This window comes from Elephas maximus, chromosome 7, assembly GCF_024166365.1.
Source record: "Elephas maximus indicus isolate mEleMax1 chromosome 7, mEleMax1 primary haplotype, whole genome shotgun sequence".
NCBI lineage: Eukaryota > Metazoa > Chordata > Mammalia > Proboscidea > Elephantidae > Elephas > Elephas maximus.
The window spans coordinates 64,910,289-64,931,849 of NC_064825.1; the positions used below are offsets into that span (position 1 = coordinate 64,910,289).

General features: G+C 44.1%; 1 protein-coding gene across 7 annotated transcripts in view; it reads right to left on the bottom strand.

Moving 5' to 3' along the window:
- Nucleotides 1-2,302: 2,302 nt before the first annotated feature.
- SBF2 (SET binding factor 2) overlaps nt 2,303-21,561 on the bottom strand; it is a 519,656-nt gene continuing 500,397 nt past the window's right edge. For 5 of the 7 annotated variants that reach the window (XM_049890356.1, XM_049890355.1, XM_049890357.1 and 2 more), the window contains 7 exons: nt 19,155-19,282; nt 17,082-17,315; nt 15,907-16,011; nt 14,320-14,513; nt 13,494-13,581; nt 8,727-8,858; nt 2,303-7,471 (listed from right to left, as the gene is read on the bottom strand). In XM_049890356.1, coding sequence (XP_049746313.1) covers nt 7,373-7,471; nt 8,727-8,858; nt 13,494-13,581; nt 14,320-14,513; nt 15,907-16,011; nt 17,082-17,315; nt 19,155-19,282 — 980 coding nt within the window. In that variant the 3' untranslated portion in view covers nt 2,303-7,372. The remainder of the gene's footprint in view (nt 7,472-8,726; nt 8,859-13,493; nt 13,582-14,319; nt 14,514-15,906; nt 16,012-17,081; nt 17,316-19,154; nt 19,283-21,561) is intronic. The other 2 variants (XM_049890360.1, XM_049890354.1) reach the window with 1 other exon arrangement.

Sequence of the window (21,561 nt, forward strand, 5' to 3'; positions counted from 1 at the left end):
ACCAAGATGTATGATGGGTCTGTGACGTGGGCAGGGGTCTCCTGCCTGACACTGTGGCACAGCCCTCCCAGAGCCAGGATGAGCTTCACTCTCTCCAGCACCTCCCTCCCAAGGAACACACGCAGCAGCCAAGGCTGCTGCTCACAAAGTCAGCCCGGAGCCAGGCTGTTCTCTGCCTGGCTGTCTTTTCCCTCATCCCTGGCACTTGACTCTGAGGCTGGGGTCATTTTCAGGTGCCTCAGGCATCAATCTGACAGTCTCTCCATACCTGCCCCCCCTGCAGGTAAGGCCCTAAAATCCCGCAGAAGCTGCCTTAGGCTTGTCTCTGGAATGCTCTCACTTCTACCTGCCCGCTGTCTGCGCAAGTCCACGCTGCTTGTCTGGACAACTACACCAGATCCCAACCGGCCTCCCTTCCCCCCAGCCTCCCCTCTGCATTCTTCTCCAGGGAGATCATTCCAAAATATACCTCACAACCTGGCTCACCTTCCTCTCCTTGCCCCACCTCCATTTCACCTTTGCCCAGCTATCACCTTCTTATCCTTTAAGACCCAGCTTAAATGCCATTTACTCAGAGCCATCTTCTCTGACCCTGGGGGGCTGGACTACAATCTCCACCCGTATTTCTACAGGCCCTTACCTGTTCTCACCCTGCCACAGTGCTGATCAACTAGACATCGTACCTTGTGGGCTTATTTTATTTGGGTTGTCATTTTGCGTCCCCAAAGCCCATTGCCATCGAGTCAATTCTGACTCTTAGTGTCCCCAAAAAGGTATGTTGAAGTCCTAACCTCCGGTACAGATGTATGTGACCTTGTTTGGAAATAAGAGTCTTTGCAGACATTGTCTGTTAAGTTAGCATGAGGTCATACTGTAGTAGAAACTTCCAAAAAACCCAATTCTTTTGACATTGAGCTGATTCCGATTCACGGCAACCCCATTTGTGGCAGAGTAGACCTGTGCTCCATAGAGTTATCAAGGCTGTGACCTTTCAGAGGCAAAACTGCCAGGCCTTTCTTCCAAAGTGCTTCCAGGTGTGTTTGAACAGCCAACCTTCAAGTTAGCAGCTGAGCACTTAACTGTTTGCACCACACAGCTACTGTAGTAGGGTGGGTCCTACTCCTGTATGAGTGGTGTCCTTATAAAAGAAAAGAGACCCAGAAACAAGAGACCCAGAGGGAACACAGCCATGTGAAGATGAAAGCAGAGACTGGGATGATGCAGCTACAGGCCACGGAAAGCCTGGGGTTACTAGGAGCTGAGGGAGAAAAGAAAGGAGCTTCCCCTAGAGACTTCAGAGAGCATGGCCTTGCCAATACCTTGAATCCAGACTTTTAGGCTCTAGAACTCTGAGACAATACATTTCTGTTCTTATAAGGCACCCAGTTTGTGGTGATTTGTTATGGTAGCCCTAGAGACTAATACAGGGTCCCAAGTGCCCAGAACAGGGGCTAGTACAGAGCACATGTCAGTAAGTGTATGCTAACGAGTGATGAACAGATAAATGTATGGAAGGATGGGCACACTATGGTTTTGGGTGAACACATGCATAGTCAGGGCTTACCCTGGGCAGTGAAGCCATTTCCAGCTGCCTCCTACTAGTGAGGCTCAGGGTCCCACTATCCTCCCTGCCCAGGTCACGGCTAGTGATGGCAGCTGAAGGGGCCATAGCCCCACCTGCTGAACTCAACTGCCGCAGGAAATACGGATGTTAATAAGCCTGTTGCCATAGAGTTGATTCCAACTCACAGTGATCCTACAGGACAGAGCAGAACTGCCCCATAGGCTTTCCAAGTAGCAGCTGGTGAATTTGAACTTCTGGCATTCTGGTTAGCAGCCAAGTGCTTAACCACTGCACCACTGGGGCTCCATGGATGTTAAATAGACGGTACCAAAGACAGGCAGAATCCAGGCACTGGGGGTGGGCCTGCTTCTGAGTGTGTGTATAAATGCCTGTGTCACTGGAGTGGGCATATGTGCATGTTTACATGTGTGTACATGCATGCCTTGTCTGTGTATTTGTGTGAGCATAGGACTGTGTACTTGCAGGTGCGTATCTTCCCTCAAATCCTTGCAGCAGCTCCCTGCCCAGCTCAGCTCCATCAGCCCTCACCTCCCATAGCACCTCTGTCCCCTTGCCTCCTTCGTGCCCCTTCTGGGACATGCCACAGCCAGCCTCCTTGTCCTGGGCTCCTGCGTCCTGTACATTGCATATATCACACTGTAGCTCATTCGTATAATACTGTAACAGTTCCCTATTACTGCTATAACACATTACTACAAACTCAGTTGCTTAAAACAACTCAAATTTATTATCTTACATTTCTGGAGGTCAGAAAGTCTGACGTGGGTCTAAAAAATCCAGGTGTTGGCAGGCGTCTGAGTCATCTAGTGCTGCTATAACAGAAATACCACAAGTGGTTGGCTTCAACAAAGAGAAGTTTATTCTCTCATAGTCCCGTAGGCTAGAAGTCAGAATTCAAGGTGCCGGCTCCAGGGGAGGGCTCTCTTTGCTAACTCTGGAGGAAGGTCCTTGTCATCAGTCTTCCCTTGGTCTGGAGGCATCTCAGCACAGGAACCTCAGGTCTGAAGGACGCGCTCTGCTCCGGGCATTGCTTTCTCAGTGGTACGAGTTCCCCAACTCTGCTTGCTTCCCTTTCCTTTGGATTAGGAATGTGACCTGGGTAAAGGTGTTACAATCCCATCCTCTATAACATAAAATTACAATCACAAAATAGAGGACAACCACACAATACTGGACATCATGGCCCAGCCAAATCGATACACACATTTTTTGGGGGACATAATTCAATCCATGACAGCAGGGCTGTGTTCTTTTCTGGAGATTCTAGGGGCGTCTGTTTTCCTGCCTTTTCCAGCTTCTACAGGCTGGCTACATTCCTCGGCTCGTGGATCCCTTTCATCCTCAAAGCCAGCAATAACTAGTCTAGTCTTTCTCACATTGCATCACTGACCTCCTTCCTCCTTCTTCCACTTATAAGGTCCCTTGTGGTGACACTGGGGCCACCTGGATAATGCAAGGTAATCTCGCCACCTCAGGGTCAGTTGATCGGCAACTTTAATTTCATCTGCAACCTAATTCTCCTTGAATGTAACAGAACACATTCACAAATTCCAAGGGTTGGGTTGTGGACATCTTTGGGGAGCCATTATTTTGCCTACCACAAATGATCTGTCTCTGCTTTAGGCTGTGAGCTTTTGGGTCTTAAACTGTATTTTACTCACTGAGAGACTCCTTGGAATCAGTACAATGCTCAGCATGCATTAGGGTTTATTACATATTTATTGAATAAATCTGATTCAACCAACAAGTTATTGAGAATCCGTTTTTTGCTGGGTACCTTCATATGTATCATCTCATTCCTTACCCCAATATTATAGGTGAAGAAATGAGACTCAGAGAAGTTAGGAACCACCTGAGGGCAGGAAGCTAGTAAGTGACAGAGCCAGAAGTCACCATGTACATTGGTCTCAGGTAGAAAATGCTAACATCTCTGACCTTTGAGTCTAGAACTCCAAAAAAGATACAAACCCCCTAGACCTTTGGTGGTGGCCATAAAAAGGTACCTCTCAGACTGTAGGGACAGTAAATGACTGATGGTCCCAGCTGCTGTGATAACCAGTACAGTGTTTTTGTGAAGGCCCATGGCTGTTCCCAGCCAATGAGTAAAGCAGGTCCATTCTTGGGCAATGCAGAATCCCCGACAGGCAATTTTGGCACGTGGAATCCACACTGGTCTTGCCAAACTTTCTTAGATCTGTACTGCAGTCCTCTTCCCACCAAACCTTCATTCCTTCCCTCTGTCCTTCACAGGGGTCAGACCTGCATCATGGTCTGACAGCCCTTGCAGCCTATCATAGCTCCCATCCCATTTTCCTCATAGGTGTTTCCCCTATACATTTCCTGCATATCTAATCTTGTCTTGGTGCTTACTTCTTGAAGGACCGGAAATAACTAATGGTACTGACTGTGGTCTGAGGAAACAAGCGGAACGATGGGGATGTGGGACTGTCTCAGAGAAGGCAGGTGAGGAAGGTGCCTCCTGGCTGATGGTGGGTCACAGTCCAGGCACAAAATAGCAGCTCAAATGCTAAATATTGCTCTGGTGGTGACCTGGGAAAATTTATTTGAAGAGGATGCTGTGACAGGTGTGACAATTCAGGCATTTGCACAGTATGGAGGAAATAATGCCTACGAAGAGTTGGTTAGTGCTAAATTGTATTGAAGCCTTGCAGAGGGATAATGAGAGACTGAGAGCCATTAACAGGGAGTTAATGGCTAAATAGCTTACAAAGAGCCCTTATCTCTTGCAGTGGAAGAACAGATGTAACTGAGTGGCAGGCTTAACATCTAATGGTTAGAGGGGCAGAGGTCCAGCGATGTTTGCATGCTCAGTAAGGCAGTTGTGTGAAGTCCAGGGTCCTGGTGGGGGAAAATCTGGAACCCTGAAACATGAGATAGAGCCACCAGGATAGATATCCCTGAGGATGTTGGTACTGCTGCCTCCTTGACTCCCTGGGCTTGCAGAGATGGCCCACCCTTCCCAGTAAGAGCTACTACCTCTGCTGTGCTGAATGACGCTACAGAGGCCTCACCCATGCAAGGCAACGGGTCCTCCCCCACCCCTCCCTTCTTCTTTCCTGACTGCAGGATGATATTGGGTTGAATTCCAGAATAATCTGGCTGAGGACATACTGGGCCTGATAAAGGAGAAAACAGACTATACCCCTAAAGAATGGTAAGATTTAACCATTATGTATTCTGGTAGGAGCCAGGGGCCAGGGCAGTACTCCTGGGACTGGGCTTTAAGAGTGCTTAATTAGGGGGGCTGGAATGTAAGATTAGGTAAGGGAGGACTCATTGAGTTGGGGGCACTTTCTTGGGACACAAGATTTAATGCTCCAGCTAGCACATCAGGGAACGGGGCAGACTCTGCTGGGGTGGCTCTTCAAAATCTGGAATAAGTGATGGCCAACTGTCGGCAAAGTGTAAATACCTGAGCTTTTCTGGCGATGGTAGAGGGAGAAGTTAAAAAAAGCTGATGAAAATGAACATGCTGGAATGGATATATTATATAAGGCCAGTAATGACTGGCAGGGTCAGAGGGTGAGCCAACGGGGCTCGACCCACAGAAAGTTGTGGAGATGGCTAACAGACTGAGGAAACCTGAAGGCTCAAGGAGGGGTGGTGTCACTGACCTCACCTTGAGTTTCAGTGGCTCTTGGGGGCCCTCCTATGTGGCTCAGAGAGGGCTCCTGGATGTCAAAGGATTTAGAGATTCAGCCCTGAGATGAAGACTCAGATTCACTGTTGTCTACACAACTTGACGTGGCCAAAGTTCCCGAGGTAAACTCCAAGGGCTTAACTAGAGGAAGTGTCATCCAGAACTGAAATCACCGATTGTTCCTTTGTGCTATTAACAATTCCCTGAGGCAGAAAAATCTGAAACCCAACCAGAGTTCACCTTCTCATGACTAAAATTTTCACAAATTGCCACATACCGAAGTGGTGAAACTACGACCCAGAAGAGGTAAGGGACTTAGCCAATCTCGCAGGGCTTAGCAGAGGCAGAGGGTGGGCCTGGTGGCAGGAACCAGGAGCTTGGGCGCAGGTCCCCTAAGTAAACTCCGTAGCGGTGTGTGTAGTACCTAACCCACGCGGCCCTCCTGAGCGCCGTGCACTGTAGAAGGAACCTCACTGCACAGTAAGTGAGGGACGCTTTTCTTAAGGAATAAATTTAATTCACGGTGGTTAGTGAAGGCATGTAACGCCTCTACGAACATTAAAAGAATCCAGTTACAAAAGAAGCACTGTGTTTGTGCCGTCTCAAATAGCTGAAGGTACAATGGGCTCCGTATTTTACAAAATACAAAAAAATTATTTCATATACAAAGAAAAATACAAATAATGTGCAAAAACTATTTTCACAGGTGGCAATTTATAAAATGAAAACGATAGAAAAGTCCTTCATTCTTATCTCCCAATTTCTTATATATTAACACAGTCCTATTTCCTAGTGTGTGGATAATTTTAAATTTAAAAATCTGATTTATTTTTAATCTAAAAAGACAAAGTGGTTTTTTATTTTTAAAAAAGGGAATAGTTTTGTTACTGAAGTCTTATGAACCGGCTTAGTTAATTTTATATTAAATTATAAGCAGGCTGAAAAACAAGGATATAGAAATCATATATACACATTTTTGAAATATTAGTTTGATATTTAACATATTAACATTTCAAAAGAAATGCAGTGATCTAGCTACAATGACTCCAGCTGGCGCCAGTGGCTATAGCAGAGGTGCTGTTTCTGTTCACTGTGAGCAAACACCATCCCTCAGATCCTAAGCTAAACGAACACAAGGTTATCAAAAGTAAAGAAAATCTAAAAGCAATTCTTACTTTTCTTGTGCAGAATAGTGTTTCGGTGTCCAATCATACCACAGTCTGACTAGTCTACACAGCCCTGCTGCAGGTGTCATGTAGTCACAAATAGCTGGCCTCTGTCTTCCCTTCATTTGAAGTTCAGTGCAAGTGTTTGTTTCATGAGTTAGTGCATTCAGCTTTTTGCATGTTATTTTGTATAGGAAGCTGACAGGGAGCAGAAGAAAACACTGGAGCACAAGGCCCTGCATCCTCAGAGCACCTCGGGTCTAGAGAATGTAGTGTTCTGGAAGCAGCATCGGCCTGGTCACTGATTGCAGCATCACTCCCTGGACCACCTTTTCCATCAGGATAGTCCTGTGCTCTCCCTCTGCCTGCCACGGAGCACCGAGGCCTCTCGCTGTGAACCCCAGGGGAACAGCAGGGATTATGGAAGCAAGTTTTGGCAGCACCAGAGAACTGAGCATCTCTAAGGTCAGGCAGTAAGGGTAGGTGCCTCTGATGGGAAACCCATTCTGTGTAGAATGTAGGGTGATCTTGGAGGGTTTTTATTTTTGTTTGCCAAAAAACTCCCCAACGAAATCATAATCTTGGAGAATAAAAAGGATCTAGTGTTCATGAAGAAGGACCCAAGTGAGTGGTAGTGATTTTGCCTAGAGGATGGATGACAAGTGGCTCAGGAGGCATTCTTCTGATCCCTAATCACTAAGACCCTGTTAGAACAATTTAGTGCAAGATACAGGGAGTGCCTAGGGCGCAAGACCAGACCTGTGTAACACACCCATGCAGGTTAAGTAGACTCAGCTACAGCTGAAAGAGGGGAACTGGGTAAGACTGGGCAGGAGAGCCTCAGGCCCTGGGATGATTCATCAGAACCCAAAGGAAGCTGTCTGCTCCACGAGAATTCGTGTTCCTCTTTTCTATCTGGCAGCATAAGTCTCTCTCTTCTGCTTGGATTGACTACGGGCATCAGGCATCAGAGATACAGCTCTGGATCCTGTCCATCCATTGCTGGGCACTTTGTCCATCCTGGGCACAGAAGTTATACACACGTTTGCTGGTCTTGAGCTACAAAATGAAATGACAGAGATACCACAGATGAAGGGCAGGGTTGTTTTATGACTTTGGACAGTATGCACATCAATCCCTCTGGTCTTCCCTTTCTGTACTGCCCCAGAATCTATCTTTTCTCTCGCCTCCATTGCCATACTGTTACTGCCTTCACAGTCACTCGACTTTTCTAGCTCCAAAGTCACAGAGAATGTTAAAAGAAGGGTTCTGGCAGAGAAAGGAGACACACTCGGAGAGCCTTACTCTGTATCTTACTCTTGACTAAGGAGGAAGGAGAGTCAGGAATGGCCATAGCTAAAGCCTCTGGCTACTCCTACACTCCCTTCCCTGTGCTCCAAGGAGAAGGCTGAGATTCACCCATGCTGTGGTGAAAATGGCCTTTGTGTCCCCTTTCTATCCCTTTCTCTAGTCTTCAGTTGGGACCACGATGAAAGCCCGAGTCGGGGAAATGGATTCATGGACTGAGCAGAGCCCTAGGTGACCTCTGCCTCTTACGAAGCGCTGCTTCTTCTCTGGTTCTCCAGAGCACTGCTTGGCTACCGGGACTAGACAGGTCTTCCTCTGTTGTGTAGCCCATAAAAATTCCCCAGGGCCCACCTAAAGGCTGCTGAAGATGTTAAGGTGGACAGTTAGCATGTGTGACCATCTTTCTTTTTTTTTTTTAATTTTTATTGCGCTTTAATTTTAAAAATCAAGTCAGTCTCTCATATAAAAATTTATATACACCTTGCTATATACTCCTAGTTGCTCTCCCCCTAATGAGACGGCACGCTCCTTCTTTCCACCCTCTATGTCTGTGTCCATTCAGCCAGCTGCTGTTCCCCTCTGCCTTTTCACCTCCCCTCCAGACAGGAGCTGCCCACACAGTCTCATGGACCACCTTCCTTTTGATGATGGCCAAGCAAGACCACTGGATACAGAGGGAAGTAGCATTTGTTCTTGAAAGTAGGTGGTGACTGACATTAACAAGGATTTCATCTGCTTCCACATATGGCTGGACTCCTTTTGAAGGAATTCTTTGTGCAAAGCAGTGTGCAGACTGTCTGAGACATCTGGGGCACTAGGAGAGGTGAGGTTTGCAGATCAAGAGTGCTGAGCTCAAGTTCTGTAGCAATTCCCATCATCAGAGGCTCTCTGACCTATTTGCAGTCACCACCAATTGCTCTGAGGTCCCCAGAATTCTTGGAGGTGGATGGATTGTAAGGAATCAAGTGCAGGTAGAGCCAGGAAAGGAGAAGTAAGATGCACTTACATCAAAGAAAGCCTTGTCACTCGCGTGCTTTGGAGCTCCCATGCTGGGGCCAGCAGGGATGACCATTTCCACTTCAGCCAGATCAATGTGGCCTTTACAGCTTGTGTCCTCGCCCGAGTCATAGTAACGCAGCTGGAACCAAAAGGATACAGGTGGGATGTTAGACACAGAAAGAGAAAACAGCATGGCTTTTCAAACTGTACTCGGATACTTGCCTCTATATCTACACAAGGATATAAGTGTGTATGTGTGTGTGTGTGTATGCAGGGGGGTTATGCCAGGCTACAGTCGGGAGAGCACTGTACCTGAGTCAGGCTGAGTAGTTTTCAAGTTTGAAAGTACTAGCAACATGTTGTTGTTGTTGGGTGTGTCGAGTTGACTCTGACTCATAAAGATCCCATGTGACAAAGTAAAACTGCCCCATAGGGTTTTCTTGGCTATAATCTTTACAGAAGGAGATAGGTCTTTCTCCCGTGGAGCAACTGAGTGGGTTCAAACTGTCAACCTTTCGATTAGCAGCCAAGTGCTTAACTGTTGCACCATCAGGGTTCCGTGGGAGAGCACTGGATTGAGAGGATTGCACTCTGTCTCTGAGCTCCCACTGTCTAACTCTTATACCAGATTGGGACCTGTCAAGGGCAGATAGTTATCTCATTCATCTCTGGTCCCAAAACTGAATACAAGAGTAGACAATAAATGTTGTAAATGAATTCACTCTGAATTATCCAGGGCAAGTCCCTTCTTCTCTCTGGGGCTTAACTGTAAAGGGAGAAGGATCTAGGTCGAGGAGAGCCTTTCACGCCCTGACAGTCTGTGAGTCTGACTGTCTCCATCTAGAAGGTGAGGTCAGAGCCACGACCTGTCTACTTTGAAGGTAGCAACACTGCTAGCAATTTTCACAAGAAGCAAAAACAACTTGTGTTTGATTCTGCGAGAACCAGGCTTTTATCTGAGCTAGAGGAGGCACAGCATGGATCGTGATGAGGGGGAGGTGGAAGAAGGGTTAAGAAAGAGAATCATGGCTTGAGCCTAAGCTAGGCCGTGTATTATTTTTTGAAGATTCAGACCAAGCCCACCAACAGAAAGGATGGTGGTGACTTATGTCTAGGATTTATCTAAAACCCCTTTTGTCAGACATAAAATCTACAAGCCCAGAGTAGGAAGAAAAATTCAAGTCTGGGAAACTAGTCAAGTTATTCGAAGTGCTGCTTAGCAGAGGCAGATGATAAACCAGCAGCATCCACACTCAAAATACGTGACATCAGGTCAGTCAGATGCCTTAAACATAGAGCTGGTTAAATAAGAATAAAATTGAAGTTCCCCACAAGCCAGGCAGAGAGATTTGTTAAGGGACTGGCAGAGAAAAAGTCTGAATATAGGTTATCGTTAGACAGATTTCTGAAAGAAATCAGAGACCTTTTTTGGAGAGAGTTATAGAATGTTAACTGGTTACATTCCTGGTGATTTGTAGCCTAGACAATCTGAAAATTCTGCTAGAAGTGCTGGATAAAATACATAAAACATTTTTTAAGTGCATAGCTCAGGGGATGGCCTTCTAGTCAACTGCCTGTAAAGTTTATTGGTAACGGCCACGCCCATTTGTTTACATATTGTCTACAGTGGCAGAGTTGAGTAGCTGTGACAGAGACCATAAGGTCCACAAGCCTAAAATATTTACTCTCTGGCCCTTTTAAAGAAACTTTGCCAACTTCTGACATAGCTACATCCCCAAGAAAATCATAAAACGCCTAAAAATAGCACATACGAACTAGCAAGCTCTTTACGTTCTGATATGAACCACCTTTCTATCATATACTTTTGAATAAAATAAATCAACAAGAACAACAAAATGCAGAATACTTCAAAGCACGCTGTCATTTGTGTAAAGGTGGGGTAACAAATATTTATATACGTTTGCCTGATTGTACAGTGGTTAAGAGCTCAGCTGCTAATCAAAAGGTCAGCAGTTTGAATCCACCAGCTGCTCCTTGGAAACCCTGCGGGCCAGTTCTACTCTGTCCTATAGGGTCACTGTGAGTCGGAACTGACTCAATGGCAATGGGTGTTGTATATGAAAAACTCTGTCTGCAATAACACACAAGAAATTGGTAACACTGGTTGCCTTTAGGGAGGAGAAAGGGGTGGAAAAAAGACATATTTTTTTGAAATTTAAACAAATATCTATTACCTAATAAAATTAGTTACTCACAACTGTAAAAAATTTGTAACATACATAAAAAGGGAGTTATTGTTTGGAAAGCAGTCCTGGGTGGTACAAATGGCTAAGCACTGGCCTAGTAACTAAAAGGTTGGCAGTTTGAACCCACACAGAGCACCTCAGAAGAAAGGCCTGGCAATCGGCTGCTGAAAGGTCACAGCTACAAAAACACCATGGAGTGGATTTCCACTGTGCACACATGGGGTCACTAATGAGTTGGAATTGACTCAACAGCAACTTAAAAAAAAAAAAAGTTTGGACTACATAAAGAGTTCCTAGAAATGGATAAGAAAGAGATAAACAATCTAGTAGAAAATCTGTCAAAGGCTTTCAACAGACAAGTCACAGAAGAAATACAAATGACCTACTAATATATAAAAAGATGATCAAGCCTCACTGATCAAAGAAAAGTAAAATGAAGTCAAATGAGATTTCACTTCTCACCATGAGATTGACAAATATTAAAAATGGTTAATAATATCCCAGTTGATTAGAATGTAAGGCACCAGATACTTTCAAATATTGTTAATGGCTCAGAATCTCTTTGGAGAACAATTTGGCAATATCAACTAAAATTTAAAATGTTTATGACTACTAATCATCTTTCCCAATTCCCGACATTTATCCTACAGAAACACTCCCACAAGCATGCAAAGATACATGTGTAAAGACAGTTCCTTCAGCGCTGTTCTCATCAGCCAAAAATGGGAAAAGATGTACTCGTCTTTCAATGGGGCATTATTAGTTAATTCAATGACACCACACCAATACTACGGAATACTATATGGCTTTTAAAAAAGCACATGGAACATCTATATGAATTGGTAGGAAAAATTGTTCAACATAAGTTACTGGTAAAAAATCATGTTGCTAAACAGCATGTAGGTATAATGTGATTTGTGCAAAATGTAATAGCTTTGACTGAATGGTTACCATGTGCCAGCACTGTTCTAACTGCTTTATATATGTAACTAATTTAACCCTCAGAGCAATAAACACATACATGCATACATTATTTAGGGCAATCTGTACCAAAGTGTTAACAGTGGTTATTTCTGAGGGTTGGGAGTACAGGGTACTTTTACATCTTTATGAAATGTTTGAATTTGGATAATAAACATGTATTATTCTTGGAATAAGAAAAATTAGAAAAATATTTTTTAAAATTAAAGAGATTGCTTGTGAAAAAGCCTAATTGGTACATAATCTGTGGATTTTCCTCTTTGATGTACATGGCGGGAATGTGCCTGGTGCCTCTGTCATTGTGGTTCTGGCCTCAGACTTTTCTGTCTCTCCCATCAGGCATGGTATAAACAGAGTTAACTGGAAAAACTGAATACCTTTCGTGTTAAAGAAATCCAAAAGACCAGCAAGAATGCAAGTATAATTTGATGTAATTGTAAATTACAGAAAAATTATGACATTCTCCTATGTTATATTTAGTGGTTTAATGGAACTTTTCTACACAGTGTAGGCTCTATGATTTCAGAGACATTGTTATTTTAAAGTACAACCCCCTAAAAAGGGCTTCTATTTGTATATTTGAAAATAATTTCTCTATACTCTCCCACAAAGACTCGTGTCTTCTAGATGCAGGTCCCACTGGAGCACATATAGGGCTAAGAGTTCATGTCTTTCTCCATGAGTTCTTTTTACAAATGAATAAAATGAGAATCAAAATGTGTAATCCTCTGCCTCCAGGCCGACTGGGCAGTTCCAAGGTGGAGGGAAGCCTGTAGTCAGAACACAGGCCACGCAACTCTCACTAGTGAAGGGTGCAGAGGGGCTGGAGGTTTGGGTAAAGATCAGGCTCCTCTGAGATCACTGGAGCAAAAATGACGACACTAAGGATTGTGGGAGCTGCTAGAGCAATAGTTAAGAACCTGACAATGGGCAAAAGATTTCCTGACATGGTCAGTGAGGTCCAATCTAATATCTGCCCACTGTGAATCCCAAGTTTGGACAGGTATATCCCTTTCTGCCTGTTTTGGGACCGCTTCCCTTTGCTACCATCTTTGAGGGATAACAATGCCTTGTTTAGTAACCAGTACAGTGATAGGCATAGAAAAAAAGAGGAGGTGTTAAATAATGTTTGTTTATAAATTAATGCCCATAGTTTTAACTGGATCCTTTATGTGGAAAGGACAAAGGTAACCTGTTTTCTGGAGAGGACTCACAGGCCCAGGTTCTATGTACACATGTGGGTGTACCAGGCTGAAAACCTCAGGTCCTCTCTGATGGGGGCTGTAAGAGTAGGCAGCAGGAGGGATCTGGGCATTAAAAAGAAGAGTTCTATGGCCCTTAAAGGTCTGGGCCCAACTGTTGCTGCCTCAAGTACTCCAGGCAGAGCTACTCTGGACCTTCCCTCAGAAGGCTACCACTCTGGCTCAGGAATATTCTGGGGCTCTAGAGGAGCCCCCCAGGGTATATGTGAGAGGCCCTAGAAAGGCAGTTTGCGCATGAGGAATGTATATGTCTGCTGAGGGCCACAAAGCTGGGGACTGGTATTAGCCTAGAGAGAAGTAATTTCTTCTGGTTTTGACAATTACCTGATGTTTTGTTACGTCCAAAACGAACCAACGGGGTTTCCAACCTTTCAGCAAAGCTCCTCTTTTGTAAAGAGTTCCCTCAAAGGACCTAGAATAAATGAGATGATGACAGGACAGTTAATTTTGTTTTTTCATTTTAAAAGTGCCATAAAAGGGATGTCTGCTGTGTCTGTCAAGTCCCTATTTCCTCTAGGTGATACAAGAAAACCAATCAGCGATCTCTCTGGGATTTTTCTACTGGAATTCTGGGAAAAAGACTACCTCCTTCTGCTAAGATGACTAAACTTGTGAGATTTGGAGCTATCAACAGCCATCTGTTGTGCTAAATTGGGATTTAAGCAACATATAGGGGAAAGCAGACTAGGAAAAAGACAGAAGCCTCAAGAAACTCTGTGAGTCCCCTGATCCAGAAGTATTTCAAACCAGCATGCTGTTGGCCTTCCTAGTTTATGTCAGTAAATTCCTTTTTGCTTCAGCTAGCATGTGCGGGATTTCTGATGTTTGCAAAAAAAGTGCTGACTAACACACATCTCCTCAAAGATCTGGCAGACGTGAGATAATGACAATCAGGACTGTTAACCAAAAACAACTACAACCTCTTGGCATTATTTTTAATTGTAATTTTGATTTTTTCTCCTCAAAGAACCATCTAAAGCAGTAAAAACTAAAAAGAAACAAATGCCACCCCCCAAAATAAAAACCAAAAAAGAAACTGAAAGCAAACCCATTTCAAGTTTGCAAAAGGCCGAAGTACACAGGCCTGCAGCTTAGCCTGAGGCAGGGTGGCAGGGCCTTTTCAGCACACCCAGCAGGGCTCAACTGTTACCTGTTTTCATCATTCTTGGACGTGTACTGGATGTACAGTGTGGCTGCTCTCCGGTCCACTCCGTTGGATGGCGGGATGCTGGCGTTCTGCTCCTCCCCCATGCTGCTGTCTGGGAGGTGCAGCAGAGACTGCTTCTGATAGGAAGGTAGGTTGGTAGACACAATTCCTGGGGAGCCCGAAGTGTGTCTCTGGGGCTGGAAAAGAGAACAGGAGCTAGGGGAGCTGTACAACGACTTTAAGAAACTGACTCAATAATCTCATTTCTAGAAGCTTATCTCAAGGGAAAACCTGGACCAAGAGCAAAGATGTATGTACGAAGATGTTTATTATAAAAAAAATCCGGAAGCTTAAATGTCCATCATTAGAAATAATAAATAGGACTGGTAAAAAGGATTACGGTATTCCATACAATGGAATTCTAGGCAGCCATTAAAAATGCTTCTGATTTATACAAGTGACAAGAGGAAGAGCATGTCTGCCAAGTGTTAAATAAAAGAAAGCAGATTTAAAAACAGTATATATACTAAATCCCTTCTATGTAAAATTGTATGTGTGTATAGAATGATAAACAGCACTGGGCTGGGTTATAGAATGATAAAACAAGTTCGACAGCATAGGTTATACATTGTGGGTGATTTTCACCTTCTATTTTATAACTTTTTGTGTATTGTCTTATTTAAACAAATTAAGTATACGTCACTTTTACAATCAGAAAAAAAATCAATAAATGATTTTATTTTTCCGAGAAAAAAAGCACTGAGGCATCGCCCACCTATGGCCTGTCTGACTATAGCTTCTGAATTGCCATTTGAAGGAAAGAGGCAGAGCCCCCAGGCTCTCTTCTTACCAAGTCAAAGGCTTTCTTCTTCACCCCATTCTCCTTGACCTCCCTGTGACATCTGTCACTGCTCACACCTCTCCTTCTTCCTCACTAGCTATTCAGAACACTCATCAGTCTAAATTTCCCTTTTGTTTCCTTTGGAGCCGATGTGACGTGGATTTGAATGGGGGCTCTACCAATTACCAGCTGTGTGATCTCTCTGTACCTCTTCCCCCACATATACGATAGGAAAACACTCTCTCACTGGAAATTAAATAGGATGCTAATGTGTGTATGTATAAGCATAGTCTCCCGTATATATATGTGCTTGATAAATGTTTCTTAAATCATTAACAGACAAAGGGGTGTGAGCAACAGAAAGCACCTTTGTCCTTTTAAAATATTTTCATTTCCTTGCTTATTTCTCTGAAGCAAACACTGTTCTGTATTCCCCTCCTCCCTCGTATGGCAGAAGACCAGCTGAAACCACAGAGGGCACTGAGATAGAAAAGAACCCAGTAATTTCCCTGGATACGGGACCCTGAAACATAAGTATTATGTCACTGTGGTAGTGAAACACTCAGGAAATATTCAGTCATTTTGAACTTTCTGCTCTGGCCCCCCAGGGCATGACCTCTCTCTCCCCTTCCACCCTACCCTTTGGGCTTAAGTCCCCTGGGTCCTGTCATCTGTGGCAGTGGGCCCCACCTGACCTATCACCCTCAAAAAGCTCAGAGGTAGCTCTTCAAGGGGCTTTGCCAACTCACATGGTCTGCTCTTGGTTCTTCTTTCAGGTCCACTTTTACCCTTTCCCACAGCTGCTGCCACTTCTCAGGGGTTTGGTTCAATTTATGTTCCAGTCTTTCAATTTCCTGCAAAATAAAGGAAAGGAGTTTTCTGACAGATGGGTATGTCAGAGAAATCAGGATGTGCCCCAGAGCCACAGCTCCTCTGTACTAGGCCCAGATAAGCAGCATGGCCAGAGAGCAGCTAACGAAATGCGAAAAATGGCGCCTCAGGGGTCCCCCAAGCCATGCTATCGTGGGCGCTCTAGCTGGTGTGATGCACTGTGGCAACAGTGATCTTCTAGGACCTGTAACCCTGCCTTTTCTCACAGAATGACTTAAATAGTAAGAGATAAAATATGTACCCCAAACATGCTCACCTTCACGCAGCCCCTGGGAAAACTGATGGCCACTGAAGAGAGCGCTGGGGCCCATGTCCAACCCCTAACAACTGAGGTAGAGATAAGAAATCTGTCCCTGACAGAGGAACCCTTCAACTCTGGTGACTCAAACCAGATGTGGAAAGAATGTACTAAGAAATGCCCAAGGAAATGGATTTTCCTTCTGACAGGAAAGGTGGCAATCTAAGAGTGAACGCTGATACTCCTCGTAGTCAGAAAATCAGAGGGAGAAGACTCTTCAGGACTGTCTGGACCATATTGGGGCTCAAACTCTTTCCTCAGGGCTGCTGCTTTCATCAGGGTGGCAACTGCCAGGAGTGGTTTCACTTCAGAATATTCTTTGCAGAAGAGGGTTGGCAGTGTTCCCATCAGCTACCCATACTTCTGACCTGAGGAAGTAAAGCACCCGCAAAAGCCATAACCCAGGCCTGACTCAGGCTGCTTGGGCAGCTAAATAGCTTGGAAGTTGCCTGAAGTTATAAATTATTCCAGGTGCTTGGTTGCTCCCTTATTATGATGGGAACTTACTTTTATTGAACCTCTTTTCTAATAGTTGAGCCCTGCCCCCCACTGACATCAGGGAGCAAAGTTGGTTTCCTCATACTCCAGGAGTGTACCTATAATGCTAGCTCAGAGTAAGGAGAGACACATTCCGAAGTCTGTGAGCCAGTCTTAGCTTAGTCTGGTTCTGGAGGTCTCATGTGCCCCCAGAGCCCACGGTGCCCCTAGGTGTGCATCTCCACATGGTTGACTTACACTGAAAAGGCTGGTGAGAGCATCGGGCTGAGTACAGCTGACGTCATCATAGCATGGCCACACTGTTCTCCTCTGACTCTGGGGCCTAGCTCCTCTGGCCAGTTCAGTGTCCTCAGAGGGGAAGTGCTTAGGGGTCTGCATCATCCAGTCATATGAAGGTCCTGTGGACAGGGTCTCCTCTATATAGTAATCCCACTTCTTGAGGCTGGAGACATTTACATTGGGCTTCAGGGCCTGTTTAAAGAAAAATCTGAAATATAAGTTCATCTGTATGACTAAGCAAAGTACCCTAGGCTTACTGGCAGGCCAGCCCCTAATGCTGGCAGGGTCCACAGGGCAAGAGTACACATGGAGGTTCAAATACCATATGTCAAAATATTTAAATGTTACACACTAAGATAAACTACTAAATAGAGTATGTTCTTCCTATCTTGACAAATATAACTTCCTAATGACCTGGAAAGTCGGATTCAAATAAAATTCGTGGACTCCTCACAGTTTTATACCAGAAAGTTTTGGCACTGGGACAACTGACCCTACCTTCCAGTCTTTGGCCTACCCTCCTTTTCTCCCCACCCTGCTCTGTCCTATACCATGAGGGTCTTGTGTGAATGTGTGTGAATACCCTAGCCCACAGAACTAAACTCTGTATACTCCTTCACAATCAGCTACTTCTTGGCCACCTTTTGGCCCTATGGGTATACCCACTGGCTTGGGAACAGGGTTTCAAACCAGTTCATTCTGGTTTGACCCCCTGCTGAGAATTTAAATTTCCATCCCAGATATACTGAATCAGAGTGTACATTTTAACAAGATCCCTAGGTGATTCTTAGGTATACATAAGAATTCAAACAAGATCTCCAGGTGATTCTTATCCTCTATTTCATGATATAATGTAATCGCTTCCATGATCTGATGTGATTAGCCAATCAGTTGTGAGGGGAGTTTCCTCCCAGGCACGGCCTGTATCCAATATATATGGACGTTCTGGCAAAGCTCACTGGCTTTTGTTTGCTCTGGATCCTGCATCTGGCTCATCATCATTTGATCTCCAGTTCTTGGGACTTGAGCCAGCAGCCTGCTGTATTGCTGGCCGATCTTGGGATTCATCAGTCTCCACAGCCTGTGAGCCAGCAGCCTGCCATCTGACCTGCTGATCTAGGGTCCATCAGCCCCTTCTGCTACGTGAATCATGGACTTGGGGCTTGCTGGCCTCTACAGCCATGTGAGCCATTTCCTTGAGATAAATCTCTCTCTATATACATTTGCTTCATTGTTTTTGCTCTTCTAAGGAACCCAGCCCAAGACATGTATATATAAGAATCACCTGGGAATCTTGTTAAAATGTACATTTTGATTCAGTACACCTGGAGTGGAAAGGCAACTTCCCAGCAAGGGGTCGAACCATAATGAACCAGTTCAAAACCCTGCTTGAGAGACAGATTTGGAGAAGCAGCCTAGTACGTGTTGCTGTTGAATTGATTCTGATCCAGTAACCCTAAATTTGAGCCTGGTAAATGAGCTCAAATTTAGGCAAGGAATTTCAAGATATCCAGAGCATGATTTAGATGAGGGGGCTCTGGGTGAGTATGGTGCCTTGGCTTCCCAGACTCTTGGCCCCATGAGGAGGAGTGTGGTGGGAGGAGGCCCAGGGCAGGGGTGGTGCTGCTTATGAGAACCAGTCTGTTCCATCTAAGAGCCTACTTCATTTGGAGGCTCATGGTGGAGCATGGTTGCCCCTGAGATGTCATCCTTTTTTGGGCTGTGCTCCAAACATCCCCTTCCCCTAGGGTCCTTCCATGGCTTTGGCCCAAATTGATTTGAGGAAATCTTTCCTAAAGTATTTTAGATTTTTCAGATTATACCAACTGTCAAGGCTTAAGCTCCCTTAGTTCTTTCTGGGGAAAGTTGCTTTGATTTTTAGTCTCCATTCCATCACAACCCAAACCCAGTATCTCAAACTTTTAAATAGCCTTTGGTATGGAACCTAGTCAAAAAGCTATACACTAAAACAAAGGAAAATTTTAATAGAAAATATTCAGAAAATAAAACATAAATGATTTCTTACTGTACCTCTATTTCCATTGGTGAATATAAATAATTAAAGAAAACAGGACTCCTCTTATGCATTCTATCAATACACTCCCAGATACAAATCCCTTTTTTGGCATGCTTGTCTCCTTTATCATCAAATAAAGTTCCTACAAAAAAAAAACCAAAAAGTTCAACAAAATAAAGTCAGATAAAAATTTTGCCTGATAATATGATACACATACTAAATGAAAAAGTAGAAAATTTCTTATGGCTCTAGAAATGGCAACACGCGTGCAGAAACCTTAGAAGACAACTGCAAAGCTAACGATAGGAACAAGCTTCACAGCTATAGGAAAACAAATCCAAATGGAAGGAAACATCTGATAAGGTTTTTTAAGTTTTTAGCAGTGTATCCTAACTCTCTTCTAGTCTCCATCTTCCACGTATCTGTCTAGATTCACAGAAGACTCTTGTCAGGAGACATTCTACACATTTTAAAAGAGAAAATGGAAGGAGTTAGAGTTGATTTGATGAAACACTAAAAACATAATTTCATGTTTCTTTTTTAAGTTGCTGGTTATGCATTATATAGCCATTTAAAGTGTTTTCTTGTTTAGAAGTTTATATATACCGCAAATCATGGGCACAAAGACGTTGGATGACAGAAGGGTGTGGACTGTATCCTTGGGTGACTTAACAACAAAAGTATTTAGGGAGGCACTTCAGGAATTTTCTGATGCTCCCTTTGTACCCTTCAAATAATCTATTATCGGTACTCACATGTACCCATTTTGTTTTTAATAGGGAGGGAGATGTGTCAGAGTAAGGCAGGAGGAATTTCTTCAAAAGGCTCCGTAGGGTACCTTTCTTAGCAGTGCTGGCTTGCTTTGAATGAAACGGCTCAGTCAAAAGTCAACAAGGATTTTTCTAAATGGAATGTCTTAAGCCCAAGGTTGCATAAAATCTAGACTAAATGTTTTCTTCTCTATTTTTAAATTATAAGATCTAGTGCAGTGGTTCTCAACCTTGGCTGCTTATTGGAAACCTAGGGCTTAAAAAACTCCGATGCCCAGGTCTCATCTCAGACCAATTAAATCAGAATCTCTGGGGATGGGACTCAGAGATTTGTAATTTTTAGTTTCCCAAGTGATTGCAGTGTGCAAAGTTAAGAATGATCTAGGGATTGAACGGACTTTTAATGTCATCCATTTATCCCTCCACTGGGGCCCTGAGGTGTGGATTACACTTAAGGGCTGTGTGGAAGTCAGCCCCAACTAAAAAAGGCTCTGGGCACTTTTCACAGGAGAATAAGCTGAAGCTGGAAGAGATGATGCAATCATTGGCCTTCCATGCCTTAGGGCAAGTCTCTCTCTCTCTCTCTGTGCAATAATACCTGGTGATCGCCACCAAGTTTAGGGGAGTTTTCTTACAATACATGCCTGGCTTAGGACAACACTGTTGTTGTTAGATGCCGTCAAGTCAGTTCTGACTCATTGTGACCCTATGTACCACAGAACAAAACACTGCCCAGTCCTGTGCCATATTCATGATTCTTGTTATGCTTGAGCCCATTGTTGTAGCCACTGTGACAATCTATCTCATTGAGGGTCTTCCTCTTTTCCCCTGACCCTCTACTTTACCAAGCATGATGTCCTCCAGGAACTGATCCCTCCTGACAACATGTCCAAAGTATGTAAGACAAAGTCTTGCCATCCTTGCTTCTAAGGAGCATTCTGGTTGTACTTCTTCCAAGACAGATTTGTTCATTCTTTTGGCAGTCCATGGTATATTCAATATTCTTCATCAACACCACAATTCAAAGGCGTCAATTCTTTGGTCTTCCTTATTCATTGTCCAGCTTTCACATGCATATGATGTGATTAAAAATACCAAGTCTTGGGTCAGGCGTACCTTAGTCTTCAAGGTGAATTCTTTGCTTTTTAACACTTTAAACAGGTCCTTGGCAGCAGATTTGCCCAATGCAGAGCATCTTTTGATTTCTTGACTGCTGTTTCCATGGGTGTTGATTGTGGATCCAGGCAAAATGAAATCCTTGACAACTTCAATCTTTTCTCCGTTTATCATGATGTTGCTCATTGGTCCAGTTGTGACGATTTTGGTTTTCTTAACTGAGATATTGAGGTGTAATCCATACTGAAGGCTGTGGTCTTTGATCTTCATCAGTAAGTACTTCAAGTCCTCTTCACTTTCAGCAAGCGAGGTTGTGTCATCTGCATAATGCAGGTTGTTGAGTCTTCCTTCAATCCTGATGCCCCATTTTGCATACAGTCCAGCTTCTTGGATTATTTGCTCAGCATACAGATTGAATAGGTATGGTGAAAGGATATAACCCTGATGCACACCTTTCCTGACTTTAAACCAAGCAGTATCCTCTTGTTCTGTCCAAACAACTGCCTATTGATCTATGTACAGGTTCTCATGAGCA